We start from the raw sequence: 19,677 nt of genomic DNA, 5'->3' as shown, positions 1-19,677 counted from the left end.
GCAAAATAACGTTTTGGAACACATGTCAAATTAACGTGTAAATAACCGCATAAAATAACGCTTAAATTAATATTAATGTTTTTTTAACTAGATATTTACTCTAATGAACATGCCTTCACCATTATGACAAATTTTCACCGTGCAATGCCGACATTGATTTCTTGGTATTTTGGCACACTCTGTCCACTGCGTAACGGGCTACTTATTTTTATTTCATTTTTTGAAATAAAAATAACAACACACAAAACTTGTTTTATTTTATTCAAATTATTTTTGAATAAAATAAAACAAGTTTTGTGGAGAATTGAAAATGCTATAAACTAGGCAAGACTGCAATCATAATTATTATTAAGTATGTTAGATAACTTTGTCTTCTAAGTCATTACCGTTTTTTAGTTATAACCCGTTATTATGAAATTTTGTCAATAAAACTATATAAATGCTTCAGATATTAATATTTTGTTGACAATTTTTTATTTAGTATGGCATTTTTATCAGCAAAATTTATTAGCATCATAATACCACTAGAGTAAAAGCGGGCATAATGGAATGGCATGTATAGTTGAACGACTTATGTATTTTAAGTCTTTATGAACTATTTTTTAAGGAAAAACTATTTTGAATTTTTTTTACAGTATTGTATAGAATTTTTCGCTCTAGCGAATTAGCTGGCTAGTTTAAAAGTTTTTCACAGTAAAATCTCCGAATGACAGGAAATGTTTATTGCGTTTGGCCGATAACGAAATACAACAACGCTCTATCAATGGTGGTGCGAAGAGAGCTTAAGTTTTTTTCCATTTAAAATCTAATTTGTCTATTTGACGTATGATCAGATTTAAATCAAGCTAATTCTTTTCATCATTTTAACTACCAAAATTGTTAGTATTATTATTTCGAGTTTTTATCAAAAATAAAGAAACCTATTCGTTAATTTTATGGGATACAAAGATTTTGAACTCTTTGATTTCCTAAAACACTTAGAAACCTTTATTTAAAATTCACTCAATAAGTAACTAAGACACACAAACTCTGCAGGATATCGAAATGAGCTGCGATTATAATCGGTTGTTTTTACGAGTTATCGTCTATGCCCTCCGAAGTAAAAAAACATTAAAAAAAGTTACATTAAAAAAGTTTAAAAAAATAAACAAGTTTATTGAACTCAAGATTGAATACCTTTTGATTTACAAAGTTTTAAGAATTAACATTTATATTACATATGAATGTATATAATATATAATATTATTACATAATAATGTATAATGCAAAAATTATTTTATATATGGATTTAAAAAACCGTGATAATTTTTTTCAAACCAAGCAATCTTTAAACAGTATTATAGGTTTTAAAAAAAAATTATATTCTATATTTAACAATCGTTACCAATAATTGATTTAGGGTTTGACCACTGATAGACGATTTAACAAAAGTATTTTCATCATCGACGTCATCGACATATTCTTTTTCAAATAAATACTCTAAGAATTTAGTGACGTAGGATTGATCAAGAATTTCGCCTGCAAAAAAAAAATAAAAGTAAAAATAGTATTAAGTTTTTTTCCACAAAAAATTAAAGTTCAAATCTCACCATTTTCAAAAAGTCCATCTTTGAATCTTTGAAGACACAAATTAAATATATCCATTGAAGAAAAGTGTTCGCCTAAAAGATGAACCGCAAATATTATATTTCTCAAATTTAAATAACAACTGCCTCAAATCTAACTTTTTTTCATTTTAAATTGCATACCTGTTTTTTTAATATGAATAAGATTGGCTATTAAATATGCTATTTCAATAAACGGAATTACGCATGCTCGCCAATTTGATAATAACTGAATGTTGCTTTCACTTGGTAAGAACTAAGAAATAAGTTTATTTATATTTAATACAAAATGTTTTATTTGCTTTTCGATTTCAATTCGCAAATGTTTTATTTACTTTTCGATTTCAATTTTCAACTTAACGTTGCAAATGTAGTAAAACGAAGCAAAAAACGCAGTAAAGTTAGCGAAATAAAAAATTTGCTCATAGCCATATAAAAAAAAAAAATTAAAAAAAAATTGAAAAATATAAAATCACACGTTAAAATTTAGTATTTAAGAAACATTTTTGTATTGGGTCATTACACGCCTTTAGTCCAGAGATCACCACGCGACTATCTCAGATTTAGATAAAATTTTGTCAGTGTGTTTATATGATTTATGTTGGTTGAAGTATATATGTTTTATGAAAGTTGCCAAATTTTCTGATCATAATGTTTATTATTTCAGGTTTATAGGCACACCCAAAACATTTTTAAAGACATACCAAACTTTGATTAGGTTATATTAGATACAAGTTTTATATCGTGTCTACATTTTTGTTTATAGTTTCTAAACTGACGTCAAAAATTCAACAACGTACTTTTTTTTGGATTTTTTGTAAGGTCTTATCTCTGAAAAAAAAATTTTTGTTTTGAATGTTCTAAAAACTAACATAATGATATGAAGTAAAAATCTTTTATAAATGTCTATGATGAGGTTTTCTGAAATGATAATGGCGTCACAACTAAAAAATCTTAAAATTATACGTATTTGAACCTTAATGTAAGTAGAGTTTTTAAATTTTTTTTATTGCAGCATTGGCAAGTGCTTACTTTGCACTTCTAGATACAAAAAAAATTATTTTGGAGAGATTTGTACTATAAATAAAAAAATCAGGTCAATTTATACATTTTTTTCACTTACAATTTTGTGCTAAACTTAAAGTTCAACAAGGGCGGTGCAGGATTTTATCTTGGAAGGCTAGAAAATTTTTGTTTAATAGTTAGTATTAAATCTTAATTATTATTTTTAAAATTTGAAAAAAATTGGTGGCTTCGCTAATGTAACCGCAATCATTGAAGATTTATAATATTACATCAAAAATAGGCTTCAAATTTGGAACTAATGTCTGAAACAACAATTGATGGTAAGTTGCAATATTGACTTGTTGCATAATTGATTGGATCTGGGATCACTGCAATAACATGCTCCTCCGGAACCCAACATTAGTTCATGCTGCTAGGCCACTAAAATAACTGAGCTAACCATGAGGATGCATAAAATCAATGAAAACATCTTCCTGCTCTTCTGAAATTTCATGAATGTTACTAATCCACTAATGTGCTTCATAAATACACGCAACAAAATTGCTTTTCCTTAGTATCTTTTACACTGTTCACTCCATCACTGGAAACATAAATAAAGTAATACCTGCAACACTTTCCTTGCAAAAATCATATAAATTAAAGGGAGTTAAAATTATTGATTGGTTATTGAAGACTGGCAAGTGTTGCTAAACTCTTCTCCGATTCCTTTGCAAGGAGATTTTCCAGGACTAGTTGCAAAGAAATTCAACTCTGCATGTATGCCAAAGTCAGTAAAATGAATATATAGTCAGTATAAAGTATAACATGAATTCATAAAATTCTTTAAGTTTTTGTACTGCGCAGCTGACCGATCTTAAATAAATTCAATAAAAAAAAAATGCATGAAATCACTGATAACACAATAACATTTATTTTGAATTATATCATCCAGTTTGTTAATAAACATCAAAAGAATGTAAGGTTGCTTGGCTGTTTTCCCAGTAAAATCTCTAACAGCATCTTGCACAGCAAAGGAATAATTTTCAGAAAAATTCATCAAACCTATTAACTCATTTGAATTACGTTCATTTTTCAATGATCCCTAATAGTTGCTTTGGTTTTTAGCAATAAAATGGTGCTGAGATAAAACTGACACTAATAAAGTATCCATGAAGTCCTCTACTAGAAATTGTAAGGATTCAAGAGCTACACAACCTGTTTTTATTCATTACTTAAAAGTTAACGTTTCTTCTGATTCAAAGTCTTTAAACTGCTCTTCAAGATAAGTCCTTAACACTTCAGTTCTTGGACATTTCCCATCAATGCTTAAAAGTGGTGCTAACAGGAAGTAACCTATTTTAACTACTCTAGGTCAGGTTCAGGATCACCACAATCACCCTACTACTGGTATCATGTAACCCAGTACTATCTGTCCCATGCTTTATTGACTTGGAGGGTTTGCTTTATTCATTCCCCTGCCTTAGGGCTCTTGGTTGAATAAAGGCTAGAGGTAGTGCCCTGATAAAAATACTCATCTTGGGCAGATGTTAACTGCATCAAGCTACTGTCTTGAAGAAGACCTCCTTGACAAAGACTTAAGGAGTAAGCAGATAATTCTGCTAACCAGCCTGGAACTCCTTCTTCATCTATTAGGCTGGCATAGATGTAAACCTGTGTTACACAGTTTCCTGCCTAGGATAATGAATGCTGAATCTTCTTGACTCTACTCATAGGTTTTAGTTTGTGGCACCTTAATAGTGGCTATGCAACTCTTCCTGTAATCTTCTGATCAGGGTACAGCTCTAAAACTCAGTTTAATGGCTCTGATGCTGGCTGGTAGTAAGGTTTCCCGGACTCTAACATAGCTCTCAGATTTGCTATATTAGAGTTCAGTATTTACTGACACTGTTAATGATCTGTCATTTACTAGCTGCTGATTTCATGAGCAGCTAGTAAATATCAGATTATTAACAGTGCTATGTTGCGCATGGATGGTGTCCATGTTAACGTTGTTGGTGGACATTTTCAAGGTTACATAAGGAGCCTTAAGCTACAATTTTGGGTTAATTAGCAGGATTGAGACAACTGCATAGCTCATTACTGGGGTTGCTGTGCTCTTAAATCATGCCAAAAGTAACCCAAAATTTTAAACATAAAAAACCATCCCCACCACCTAGCTGCTTTAATATATATTTTACAAATGTTTGTGGTTTGGGAATTAACCTTCCATCAGTTAAATCTCACCTTTTGCAAAATTCACCAGACTTGCTTGCTCTTTGTGAGACCAACTTAAACTCTATCGTTCCTTCTTTAGATCTTAGTGTTGATGGGTACTATCCTTTGATTCGTATAGATTCCAATTGTCACATGCTTTGCTTGCAGATATACATTCGCATCAATTTGTTTATTTGTCATGAAGTCAGGTTTAAATTTTTTGACCATTCTTTAATGTGCTTCTGCTGAGCACTTCTACACTTCACCTTTCTCTTTGCTCTTTATTGTTCTTCTTTTTCTCAAGACTGCACTCTTTTAGATTTAGTTTCTGATCAAATTGACTATGTCTTTTTTCTCTACCCTTCTGCTAATACTGTTGTTATTGGAGACTTTAATGCTCATCGCATTTAATGGCTTGACTCTAACAATACAAACCTTGCTGGCACTAAAGCTTATGACTTCTGCATTAAATTTATGACTCATTTTCCTGACAACCCTAACCAATTACATATAATTCTTGATTTGATCTCTAAGCCTAGCTTGTGTTCAGTTTCTTTGTTTTCTCTTTAGATGGTTCCAACCACGCAATGATCTCTACAAATCTTTCATGTCATACTTCTTCTTCGGACTTGCTCTATCATTGTACTACTTACTACTACTCTAAGGTTGACTGAGAATCCTTCCGTGATTTTCTTTGTGACGGTTCTTGGGCTGATATATTTTCTCATTACATAACTTCCTAGATCCAGGCGGGAATGGAAACTTTTATTCCTTCTCATCAGTTCCAAGTCAAGCCACATTCTACTCCGTAGTTTTCACTTTCTTGTGCAGCTGATCGTAATCATTTTTTTCATGTTTTTCAAAAGAACAACTCTCTTAAGAACAAATGTCTGCTTATTATTGCCAGAAACTGATGCAAAAAGGTGTTGTCTGCTGCTAAGCTCTATTATTCCTAGTTCACTAAATCTTACATCTATCTCAGAAGTTAGGCTCTAAAGACTTTTGGAAAACCTTCAACAGTGTTTTTAACAAAGTTAGGTCTAACATTCCATCTCTCATTCATGGGACTGATATAAATATAAATATTTACAAATATATATATATATATATATATATATATATATATATATATATATATATATATATATATATATATATATATATATATATGTATATATATATATATATATATATATATATATATATATATATATATATATATATATATATATATATATATATATATATATATATATATATATATAATATATATATGTTACTGTTACACGCAGTACCAGGAATTAGCTAAATGCTAATGTTTATAATATAATTTAATATTGCAACTCTGAGTTTCATGTGTTATCACAATCATCAGGCAAGTAGTAAAAATTTAATTTTGCTACGATTTGTTTAGTGGACGTTGCGGTTTATATTTGTATTTTAGATCGTTACGGGACGGAAATTGATTAGTAGTTAGGTTAATAATATTATTAATTTGTTTTTAGTTGGCTAATAATTGTGAAATAGTTATATGTTTAATGTTGTTTAAAATTTTTTTATGTGTTAATGTGTATTATTTGTGTGTTAAAAAATAAGAAAATAAAAATAAGAAAATAAGAATTAAAATTGATATAAAAATGTACATAATATTATGAAATATATTACAAAAGCTGTGTATGTGAGTAATTTATTAGTTAGCCTAGAGATATATGGAGCAGATTAGTATAGTTATTTTTATTTATAGTTGTTAGTCAGGTTTGTAGCGAGCTTTGTAATTTTTTAATAAAAATTTATTTTCGTGGCGGCACTTTGATATAATTTCGGTTCTCTTATTTAACAGTTCTTCAGGTTTTGGATATGATATAATAGTAAATTTCTCATACAGACATAGTGAGCATCTTTTGGAAATATTTGAGTATTATATATAATATTTGTTGATTTGCACTTACCAATCAGGGGGCATTCTGCTTTGTTTCGACAGTTGCATTTTGGATCATTATTTTCAATTCTAGGGAAGATAACTTTTTTGTTGTGGTTTTTTATAATTTTTTCTATATTTTCAGTGCAACTGTAGCTTACCTTAACAGTGTTTCTGTTTAAGATTTTGTGAAGTTTGTGTGTCTTAGGGAAGTTTTTTTCTAGTAAATACAAGAACATTTTTGCAACATTTGTGGAGACGTTGGATTTCAAATAGACATAAAAACAAATCTTAAATCAGTTAACTTCCTTGATGTAACTTGTGTGTGTGTGTGTGTGTGTGTTATATATATATATATATATATATATATATATATATATATATATATATATATATATATATATATATATATATATATATTTTGTTTGTTGTTTCTTGTCTTTTCTGGATTGTTTTGGTTATTATAAGAATTTTAAAATTTAAATATTGTTGAAAGATTCTGTCAGTACGTAATCTATTAATAATTGGTAAAAAAAATATTTAAATAAATAAAACTAAATGCAATATCAAAGTGCTTTTTAAAACTATATTTCACAATATTTGTGCTTTTCATGTTACTTAATGGCTTACACTTGTCAAAACAAGAAATCTTCAAACTATTTATCTGTTTAACAATGTATAATTAACAACCGGTTTTGCGATTTTTTTAGAAGAAAAAAACGATTTTTGGTTTAAATAAAAGATAAAAATTAAACATTTCAGTAATGTTAAAAATTCTGTAACTAAAAACCTCAAATATTTGACTGTTGTCTGCATCTGCTCCACCAAAAACTTCTTCTTCTTCATCAATAAATTCTGCATTTACACTCTGAGAAAGTTTCTTATGAGCTTGATCTTCAAAATGTTGCTAAAATATTAAATCATACTTATTAAATTCATTAAAATACTGTTTCTATAAAATCAGGAACGAACCCAGATCTGTTTTGGTTCTATTAAAGTGATTTGGACCCCAAAAAAAAAGTGCCAAAAAAAATTATTATTACTTGTTATTTTTTATTTGCTTTTTTATTAAAAATAAAACAAAAATTTCATTATTAAATGCAGTAGTAAATTTTTGGTTTTAAAATCCTAATAACTAATAGCTAAATTAACTTTTAAATTTTTAATTGTTGGCAATTAAGAGTTAATTGCTTTGAATAATAAAAAGAAAGTAAAAAAATTTAACTTGTTTATAACTGAGGAAAGCCACCTTCAAAACATCCCATCCCCCCACCCACCCCATTGCAACAAAAAAATGATATCCTTAAATAAACATTGGGTTTGTCACAGTAAATCCATAAAAATAGTATATGTTCAATATTTTATTTACTTTATATATTTTTACACAAATTTAAACAATAAAGTTAAAATAACATAATAATGTACAACGTGCACGATAGCTTTTTGTGTGTCACTGACAACCCACTGAAACAAGGATAAAAAAAATATAAGTGAAACATCAACTGACATGTTTAGGTTTGGGAGGTAGTATATATATGAGAGATCTATTTCTAAAAATTAACTTATATATGAAATGACAAATTTAAATACCAAAACACAAGTATAGTAAAAATTACACAATAATGCCACAATTATTAGCTTTATTGAATAAAATATACCAAAGCAACACTTGATATATTTTGTGGATACTAGGTTCTGATCATTGAAATGCATGCAGTCTCTACACCATGATCATATTTTTTTCATTTGTGAGTACATTGTGTCACAGCACACACTATTTGTTAATTGTTACTTAATGTTACTTAGAGTGTGTATTATAGTGTGGCACTCCTCTAAAAAGAAACAAGATTTTTGACCAAAATTCATGACATATTACTCTTTAAATTTATATCACTATTAAAATTTATGACTTCACTCTTTAAATTTTTATTGAACTAAAAGTGTGTTTAATAGCACCTTTTTATTAATTAAAAAAATTTGTTTACTCTGGCAATGCCCTAGCAACAAAAATTTTAACAGCCTAAATGACAACTATTATAAAGCTTCTTTATATATATATATATATATATATATATATATATATATATATATATATATATATATATATATATATATATATATATATATATATAAATTAGTAAAAAACACTTATCTAACTTTTATCTTCGACTTGAAGTTTCACCATTGCTGGATCATCAGGAAGAACTCTTCCTGATGATACTTACATATATTTATATATATATAAATATATGTATATATATATACATACATAAATACATACATATATATATATATATATATATATATATATATATATATATATATATATATATATATATATATATATATAAAACTAATTCACAGATGTGTGTTAATCAGTGAACAATTATAAGGTTCATTTATTGTGTAAATTTTTAGTTGACATTTTATATGCCCAAAACACTACACTAAATTTATAGATTTTTGGTAATTATATCTCAAAATTTCATCTATTAAATCTTTAACAAAAAAATCTGAATAACATTTAAAATAAAAAAAAATATTTCTAATATTGTCTTTATTTGAATAAATATACTATAAAGTTTTATTTTTGTGTATCAAGTCTGATTAGTCAAATGTGAAACAAGTTAACACGTTACAAGCAAGGCGGGTAAAAATACCTGCTTTGCGGACTGCTGTCTATTAGCGGGTTGGGTATTTTTACCCGTTTGAATAAATTTACTTTAAAAGCGGCACAAAGTAATTTTACTCGATTGGTTTACATATGAAACTGATAAGACTAGCTCGTACTTTTTTGTTTAGACTCTTAAGACTCTTCAACGTAATTTCTTTAACATTTGTTTATATAATAAAGATAATGAAAAAATCATCAATTTTGTTATGTTATTGTTTACATTCCGATTGCTCATAATTTATATGCATAGACTAAGCAATCTCTAATCGTTTTCTCTTTTATATAAACATTCATTAATTAAGGAATGTTAAATGGATATTTTAAAAATATTTCAGACAGTTTTTATTGAGCTTTTGACGATCGAACATCTTTTTTTAAATATTTTTTTATTACAAAAATTTTTGTCGCAAAAAATGGATTCTGATAGTGGTAGTGACAGTAAAATTTACGCAGACAATTTATCGCAAATTGCAAGTGATGCCGATATTGCAGAAGTTGAAAGCGAGTGTGAAAGTGATGAGGACTTTTTTCATCCTAGAAGACGTAGGACTTTACCCATACCGCCAAGCGATTCTGAAGAAAGTGAGAATGAAGAAGTGGAGTGGTCAGAATATGACAATCCTCCAATTATAGAACAATTTTTAGGACAAAGTGGCGTTGTTGTGATACCAAGTGATTCAAAAAGTGTAGCTGAAGTTGTTCAACTTTTTATAGGAGATGATTTATTCGATTACATGGCCGAAGAAACTTATCGTTACCATCAACAAAATATCGACAGGTTTAAGGACAGAGCAAAAAGTGTAAAATGGAAAGACGTTTCTTCGGTAGAATTAAAAAAAATGTTGGGATTACTTCTTCTTATGGGCAAAGTTTGCAAAGATACCAGGGATGAATATTGGTCAACAGAAAGAGCAATTACAACCCCAATTTTTGCGGAAGTAATGAGTCGTGATCGTTTTCGCCAAATATAGTATTCTTGGCATTTTTCCAACAATTCAAACGATCAAAATGAAAGAGGCCGGGTTAAAAAAACTCGTCCAATTATAATATATTTCTTACCCAAATTTGAGAATGTTTATAAGCCGCAACAAGAATTATCATTAGACGAAAGTATTATGCCGTGGCGAGGTCGATTATCATTCAAAGTGTACAACGCATCTAAAATCCACAAATATGGACTGCTCATACGAATAATCTGTGAAGCAAAGAGTGAATATATTTGCAATTTCAAAATATATGCTGGTGATGGCAGCCGTCTTCAAGAGACAGTTCTGCAACTTTTGTAGCCATGCGAAAACTTGTGGCACCATGTCTACTTGGACAATTACTATAATAGTGTCGAAACAAGGGATGTCTTCTTGTAACACAAATTTCGAAGCTGCGGTACGATACGCAAGAATAGAGGCCTTCCTGAATGCCTAAAAAATGCAAATTTAAAAAAAGGCGAATCCATGTTCCGTTGCCGAAAAGATATTCTATTGCATAGCTGGCAATCAAAAAGACCTGTAAGAATGATAACAACAATTCATTCCGCAAGTATTGTCAAAAAGCGCAAATGTTGACTGGAATACCAAGCAGAAAATTTGGAAGCCGATATGTGTTGTCGATTACAATAAGTATTCGAAAGGTGTCGATCGCGCTGACCAATACTTGTCATATTACTCAATCGTAAGGCGCACAAAAAAATGGACAAAGAAGACAGTCATGTACATGCTAAATGGCGCTCTATTTAATGCATTCAGAGTATTCAAAACTTTAAATAACAACTCAAAAAAAAGTTATAAAAACTTTCTACTCGATGTTGCCAAAGATTGGATAAGTGGTAAAGCTATTGATAATTCGGATGATCCAGTACCAAGTACATCTGCATCTACACCCACAAGAAGTGATTTACCACACAGACTATTGGTGCCAAAAAACATAAAATTGTGAAAATAGTTACAATTGGTGGCCTAAAAAAGCACCCTCAAAAACAATGCTGGGTCTGTGCTAAACATAAAAAAAAAAGTTTAACGTGCTTTATGTGCGAGTTTTGCAAAGTGCCTCTTCATAAAGGAGAATGTTTTTTTAAGTACCACACAGTACAAAAATATTAGTTTTAAATAAGTTAATTAGTTTTAAAAACAATTTTTAGAAATTAATTACTTTATATAAATTGTAAATATTTTTAAACAATATATTATATTATTATAAAAAATTGTTGCAGTTTTATTAATTTTTATTAAAATATGTTTTTGTATACATCAGTTCATCTATTTTATGAACCGCATATTAGATTTCAAACGCGTAGTTTTATGCGAATTTTTGCCTGCTACGCACACCTGTTTAGTCTATTTCGCTACCCGCTTATAATGTGTTAATATAAAAAAAAAATGCAAGTGATACACAATGTATGAAATAAGAAATTTTAAAATTGAAACTACTTGAGAAAATATAACATGGTTAAAAATGAATTAAAGGAAAATACACTAAGTTACACTAAAAAGAACTGTGTCAACTATTGTGTGATTGTAATTAATTGTTTCCATTTATTGCTATTTTTTTTAAATTTATACATTGTAAAACTCTTATGATATTTTCCCTTTATTGTACATACAATAATACAATAATAAAGGGAAAATATAATAATGGGTATAAAAAAAATGGTAATACAATAAAAAAAAAAAATCAACCCCTACTTCTACCTGCAAAACTCATGAAAACTATGGAAATAATGCACAATAAACTGAACAATGCATAATAAAGTAAACAATTCATAACAAAGAAAACAACACACATTTAATAAAACAACACAAAATAAAACAAATGATACAAAAAGAGCAAATCTAAAATAAATTAAACAATACATAACACAGTAAAAAAAAAAAGTTTCATTATACTTGTTGAGAAGTAATGATATCCATAGCAACAAATTTATCAAAAGTATCCATAATAGTAGACGAAAAAACAGAAAAGGGCTAAAAATATAAATAAACTATTAAAAAAACAATTTCAGTTAACAATGTTTATAAATAATATAAATGTTTATAATGTTTAATGTAAATTTACTGTTTAAAGGTCTAGCACATTAATTAAATTGTAATAAATTTTAACTAAATTCAAAATAGAATCCCATGATGTCCCTGGTGGTACCACACTTAAATTGTTTCTCTACACAGCAACATCTTTAAGGCTCATAATTTAAAGTTATTGGGTTGAGGGTTTTAAACAACTGTAATGATCCCCTCAAAATTTAGAAGTTAAATGAGTATATATATATGTGTGTATATATATATATATATATATATATATATATATATATATATATATATATATATATATATATATACACACACACACACACACACATATATATATATACATACATACATACATACACTTCCTCAAGGCCGAGAAGGCCACTACAGATGAGGAGGCTACTTTATTGTGGTTATAACCCTCTCTTAACTCTATAACTCTGAAACACAAACCTTGTCGAACAAGGCCATTGTGCGGAGAAACAAGTTGAGTGCAGTACCAGGGATGTGGTGGGGATATATATATATATATATATATATATATATATATATATATATATATATATATATATATATATATATATATATATATATATATAAATATATAATAATATAATTTAACTAACACAATTAAAAATGTATGTCAAGCAAAATAACAACTTCAAAAAAAGTTTTTATTTCTAAAAAGATTTGTAACAAAATATTACAAAATATATTTAGTACTAAAGGCCTTTCAATGTTGAAACTACTGACGAAATATTGAAAGGCTTGTAGTGCTAAATATATTTTGTAATATCTTGTTACAAACCTTTTCAGAAAAAAAAACTTTTTTTGAAGTTGTTAATTTGCTTGACATACCATTTTCAATGGTATTTGGTAATTTTCAATAAATATATATATATATATAAATATATATATATATATATAAATAAATATATGTATATATATATATAAATATATACATATATATATTTATATATATATATATAAATATATATATATATAATTATATATATATTCAAATATATATATATATATATATATTTATATAAATATATATATATATATGTAAATATATATATATATATATAATATATATATATATATATATAAATATATAAATATATATATATATATAAATATATAAATATATATAAATATATATATATAAATATATATATATATATATATATATATATATATATATATATATATATATATATATATATATATATATATATATATATATATATATATATATATAAACCATATATATAAATCTTTTCAGAAATAAAAACTTTTTTAAAGTTGTTATTTTGGTTGACATGCCATTTTCACTGGATATATATATATATATATATATATATATATATATATATATATATATATATATATATATATATATATAGATCTATAGTTTGTTGGCTTTGGGAAGAGCGGAAGGAAAAAAGTGATTCTTACGCCAACATATACGTCACTTTTAATTACTTTTAACTTTCGTCCAACATTTCCGTGTTGGACGAAAGTCAAAACCATTAATTTAATTACAAATTAATTGTTATATAAAAAAACCACAAAAACGCAAATTTAATTGACCGGAAAGTTTTTAAAAACATTCTGAATGTTTTTAAAACATTCTGAATGTTTTTAAAACATTCTGAATGTTTTTAAAACATTCTGAATGTTTTTAAAACATTCTGAATGTTTTTAAAACATTCTGAATGTTTTTAACAATATAAACAATGTTTTTATTTTTATTTTTTTTAATAAAATGTTTTTATTTTTATTTTTTTTATTAAAATGTTTTTATTTTTATTTTTTTTACTGTAAATCATGCGCGGAGTGTTGCTACATCGACTATCTTATAGCCTGACTCACAAGGGAGTGCTGCTACATCGACTGACAAATAGCCTGACTCGCAAGGGAGTGCTGCTACATCGACTGACAAATAGCCTGACTCGCAAGGGAGTGCTGCTACATCGACTGACAAATAGCCTGACCCGCAAGGGAGTGCTACATCGACTGAGGGTTTGGTTGGGGCAGGCAGTCTATCATTATTAAAAAAAAAAAATTCCGGTCTTGAATTTTAATTTTTACTTTTTGTCAACAAAATATGGAAAAAACTTTCGGACAACATCTAAGGGTTCTATATATATATATATATATATATATATATATATATAAATATATATATATATATATATATATATATATATATATATATATATATATATATATATAAATATATATATATATATATATAAATATATATATATATATATTATTTTATAAATTATAATTGTTAATTCAAAAAAAACTAACCAATGATTCAACTAGGGACGAAATCGAATAATATATTTTCTAAATTTGACTAAAATCGATTAATACATTTTTGAAATCGACTAAGTCGACTAAAATTCGATTTTGTCGAAGTATCAAAATAATTTATGGTTTTAAATTATATTATAATAAAAATAATAAAGTAATTTATATTTGCTTTCTATTTTTAATACCATGATAATGGAGAGAAGGGCCGCTCCAACAACAAGACAATCTATTTCCAGACCCTAATGATTTAGGGACCTTTATACTTAAATACTTGCTATATATCAAGAGTCATTTCAATCATATTTACAATATCATTGTATAGATTAATGACATTTAGATTTAAGTATTTATGAAAATCACAAACATTGAGTAAACAAAAGAAAAAAAAATTAATGAAATACATAATCGAAAGTTTAATTAGATATAAATAATGTTAACATGCTATGAATTTGATAAAACTTTAGGAAAGTAAACAAAAAACTAGATAAGGAGTCGTCTATAAATTATGTCACGCTTTAGGAAGGGGGAGGGGGTTAGTGGTTTTGTGACAACTCATATGGTATTTGTTACTTTGTTACTAAAGAGTTATGATGTAGTGGGAGGGGTCTAAAATGGTCAAAAATTGCACAACATAATTTGTGGTCGACCCCTAATAGTTATAATAGCACATTCTATTGTTACTAAACAAACAAACAAAAATTAAAGATTGAAAAGTTAAATTGAATGAAAATATATAAGGATTTTAAGATTTTTACTTGACTAAATCGACTTTTAATCAATTAGTTGGAAGTCCTCAGTTGATTAAATTGACTATTCGATGTTTCAAAGTTGGCTAATTACAACTTTTAACTAGTTAACTTTTAGCCAATTTAGTTGAAGTCGATAACAACACTAAAAAAAATTCAGTAGCAAACAAGACTGTAAGGTTCATGAGTCACTTGCAGATCATTTTTATAGAAACACTTGAGCATTTTTAGTCCAAGTATCAAATTTAGATTACAGCAGTTAGAGAATCATCATTTATTGATACTTCTTTCAATTTCTTGCAAATAATATTGATTAGTTTTGCTTAACAAATTTATCATGCATCATTGATATATGCTGGATAAGTTCCGCAACAGTAGACTTCTTTAAAATATTTTCTAGGCTTGTGTATAACTTAGTTTTAGGTTTTCTCTACTCATGCTAGGATACTTCAAAATCAAATGTGTTAACAGTTTGCAAATGTTTTTAAAATAGTTTCACATTCTTGCATGCATTTGTAAAAAAAAATTGTGCAAGGTGCACAATCAATTGTAAAATATGTTAAAACTTATGCATAATGAATAAAAAATAACATAATTTATGACTTAAATTATGGATTTATGACTTCCAATAAATAAATTAGCATAGGGCGGGGCCATACGTGTTCCCATGGTAGTACTTGTTAATTGTAAAAAGTGATCAGTTGAAAATTGAAAGTTGCTGTGGGTTAGGATGGTTTTTAATATAATGTCAATAAAAGCATTAGGTGGGCGTTTTATGGGTCCGTTATATGGCAGTGCTCTCTTTAAATAAAATTTCACGGCATTAATACCTTCGCAGTGAGGAATGTTTGTATACAAAGATATAACATCAGCTGTGACAAGAATGTAATGTTGGTTTCTAGTACATGAAATTGAAGGATTTTAAGTAAATGTGTTGTGTCTTTAAAGTATGCTGGTAATTGTTCAGCAACAGGCTGAATAAATTCTGTGATAAAAAAATGATAAGTTGTCGATTGGTCTGTCACAACCAGAAACAATTGGTCTTAAGGGAATACCTATCTTATGAATTTTGGGAAGGCCATAAAACAGGGGTGTATGAAGGGATTTATGAAGGGGTGTTTATGGACGTAGGAACTCCGATGTTATTTTATCAATCATATGATGAAGAAACATATAGTCAATAAGATTGTTAACATCTCTTGCTGTACTTTTTGTTGGATCTTCTGAGAGTAGTTTATGTGTTTTTATCTGATAAAAGTAGAGAGATCTCTTCATAGTCAGTTTTGTCTAAAATACAAATACCCTCCTTTGTCGGCCTTTTTTAGGGTAATTGTGGGATTAAACATAAGGGAGTTTAGTGCGTGAATAGGTTTAGGAGTTAAATTTTTTTTATTTTTTGGTAGTTGTGAGAAAACAAGTGCAGTTATATCACATTCTATCAAGTTAAGATAACTTATAATAGTTTTGTTTTTTGTCATAGGGGCAGACCAATTTGATTTTTTATGAAATGGATGTCTCGTTATCTCTTCAGTCCCAAAATAGAGTTGTTGGAGAAGGGTTTTTTAAATTTTCCAAAAGCCGTTATGTGAATATTAAGGGACATATTTGTAATTGAAAAAACAAAATTTAATCCTAAAATTAAAAGCTCTTTTTTATCATCTGTTAGGACATGTTTTAATATGTTGGTAACTAATTTATTGTTAAAGTGATGTGAGAAATTTGACTTAGCCCGAATGATTTCTTTATTATATTGCCTCATGTTGCTATGTGGTGTTGACAAAAACAATTTAGCCAGAGTAAATGGTACAAAATTTCTTTTTTCGATATATAGAGTAAACAGTTTTCTTTGTTGATCCTAGAGAAAAATATTTTATCAAAGATGCCTGTAATAACCAAATACAACATTAGTAAGAGACAATAGATAACTAGTGAAGATAATTTAAGTCAAAAACAGCAGTGAGACAGCAAGCACAGTGTTAATGTTTGTGGATTTGTAACTAAATAATAGACACTATTAAACATTAACTTAATGGTAACATAGACAAAATAAAAGAGATTTACACATTTTATTATAAGTTAATACATGCTCGAACAATGAACTTATAAATAATTTAAATTTTTTCCATGATAAAAATTTCTTTGTTAAGAAGTAAAGTTTTCTCTACGGTCCGAATTAAAAGTAACTTTGAAACCATATCTAAATCGAAATTTCCAAAAAGTAAAGTTTTCTCTACAGTTTGAATTAAACGTTATTTTGAAACCATAATAAAACAACAACAAAAGTCATACATCAACAAAACATGTCGAAAGCCGCTAGTTTAAAAGATTTTGACAGTTGCCAAGACAAAAATAAAGATTAATAGAAGAATATTTAAAAATAAATAAGACAGACAATACACCTAAACAGTACTAACAATAATTGATGAGGATCAGCACTTATAACTAGTTTATCCGGTCAGATAAACGTCATCACCACTTATGCTTTACCCCGCGACTTACGCCTATTTTATACTGCAGTAAAAAAGGACTCACTACAAATAGCCAAAACCCAACCATACCTAAATTTGTAAAACACTAATCTTTTTTTGATGATATGATCTATAAAGTGTAGATCTACTGCACAATATAAATAAAAATAATAAAATAAATCACTTACCATACCTCTGGTAAAAAAAACTAAGCACAATAAATAAAAATTCTAATAATTTTTAAAAAATTATTAGAATTTAAAAAAATAGGTACTTCCAGCATAAATAAACCAAAAATAATCAAATGGCAATATACCCTATAAAAAAACCCTTTTAAAATAAAATAAAAAACAATAGATTCTTCAAAAAAACTCTAATGCTGTCATAGATACTTCATTCGAATTTTGTTAACAAATCTAAAGTGTAAAAAAATGAACCCGCGCAACTTAAAATCATCAACAAAAATCAAGTAATATATGATAGTAGAAAAAAACAAAAAAAAACAAGTTTTTAAATAAATATGATTCTATTGCCATTTTATATAATGAATCATAATATGCAAGGTGCAAGAATGGTAAACTTGGGCAATTTTACCATTCTGGCACCATTTTTGGGCAAGTTTGAATATTAACATAATGAAGAGTGGCTTTAATTAGTCTTTCTAATGAATGCAACAAACAAATGACATAAAGTGTGCATTTCTCTTAAAAAATTAAAAAAGTAAAAATTGTAAATGCCTGCTACACAGATTGTGTTAACCTTTTAGTTTCATACATAGCAGAGATTATCATTACCATATTGTGGCGTGTCATTAAAATTTTTTGACATTTACTTAAAAAACTTAAATTAAAAAATTTTGCTTCAAATCACTAGCTCTAGTAATTAAAACAACTGATTGTGCAGAAACTGATAGTTGCCAAACAAATCTTGGTTGGTTTTTTTTTTTACCATGGTAATGCTGGAATTTTTCAACTGTTTTAGCTACTAGCTACCACAACAACATTCCCAAAAAAGACTTAAAAACTAAAAACTAAAATTCTGCAGCTTCTTGTACCAGCATGGCTCATGGATGTAGTATACAGCTTTAAAAAAAGTCCAATCATGACTACGATTACTGTTCATATTAGAGATAAAGACAGTAAAAACTTCATCCTCTTTAATTGAAACACTAACAATCCCTTTGTTTTGTGCACTTTTAACATTTCAAGCGGTCATAAATTTTATGTTGCATGAAAGATGGTACCATCCATCTGCAAACAAAATAATTAAACAAATTAAAAACTACACACTTTTTATTTGCTATGTAGTAATTATTAAAAGAACATTTGTGAATAGTTGCGTTGTGTAATAATATCAGTAAAATACCACATGGACTGGAAAATAAAATTTTTGTTACAAAATTATCCTAAATTAGCTATTTCAAATTCGGTAAATTTGTAATAAAACTATTATAAGTAAAGTTTAAAGGTATTGTAAACAGATTTAGAAATTTGTAAAGAGCATACAAAAAAGTTGTATAGAATTTCATGAATTATATTAGCTGTAATTTATATAAAATATTGCTAGATAAAATCTTAAAATAAGATATAGTGTGGTCTGTTCTTGGAGTGTTTATTTTACCTAATTAAAAACATATTTTATGTTGAATCTCTATCTTATTGCATAGTATTTACAAAATAAACGTTTATAAAACTAAAAATATT

General features: G+C 27.4%; 1 protein-coding gene across 2 annotated transcripts in view; it reads right to left on the bottom strand.

Moving 5' to 3' along the window:
- Positions 1–1,134: 1,134 nt before the first annotated feature.
- LOC136078275 (uncharacterized) overlaps positions 1,135–19,677 on the bottom strand; it is a 123,954-nt gene continuing 105,411 nt past the window's right edge. For both annotated transcript variants that reach the window (XM_065793725.1, XM_065793724.1), the window contains exons 19-23: positions 12,295–12,372; positions 7,532–7,648; positions 1,749–1,860; positions 1,590–1,661; positions 1,135–1,518 (exon numbers count right to left, since the gene is read on the bottom strand). In XM_065793725.1, the coding sequence (XP_065649797.1) occupies positions 1,358–1,518; positions 1,590–1,661; positions 1,749–1,860; positions 7,532–7,648; positions 12,295–12,372 (540 nt within the window). In that variant the 3' untranslated portion in view covers positions 1,135–1,357. The remainder of the gene's footprint in view (positions 1,519–1,589; positions 1,662–1,748; positions 1,861–7,531; positions 7,649–12,294; positions 12,373–19,677) is intronic.

The sequence above is a fragment of the Hydra vulgaris genome, chromosome 03 (assembly GCF_038396675.1).
Source record: "Hydra vulgaris chromosome 03, alternate assembly HydraT2T_AEP".
In the NCBI taxonomy this organism is placed as follows: domain Eukaryota; kingdom Metazoa; phylum Cnidaria; class Hydrozoa; order Anthoathecata; family Hydridae; genus Hydra; species Hydra vulgaris.
The sequence above is the reverse complement of the archived record's forward strand: the minus strand, read 5'-3'. Positions and strand labels throughout refer to the sequence as shown.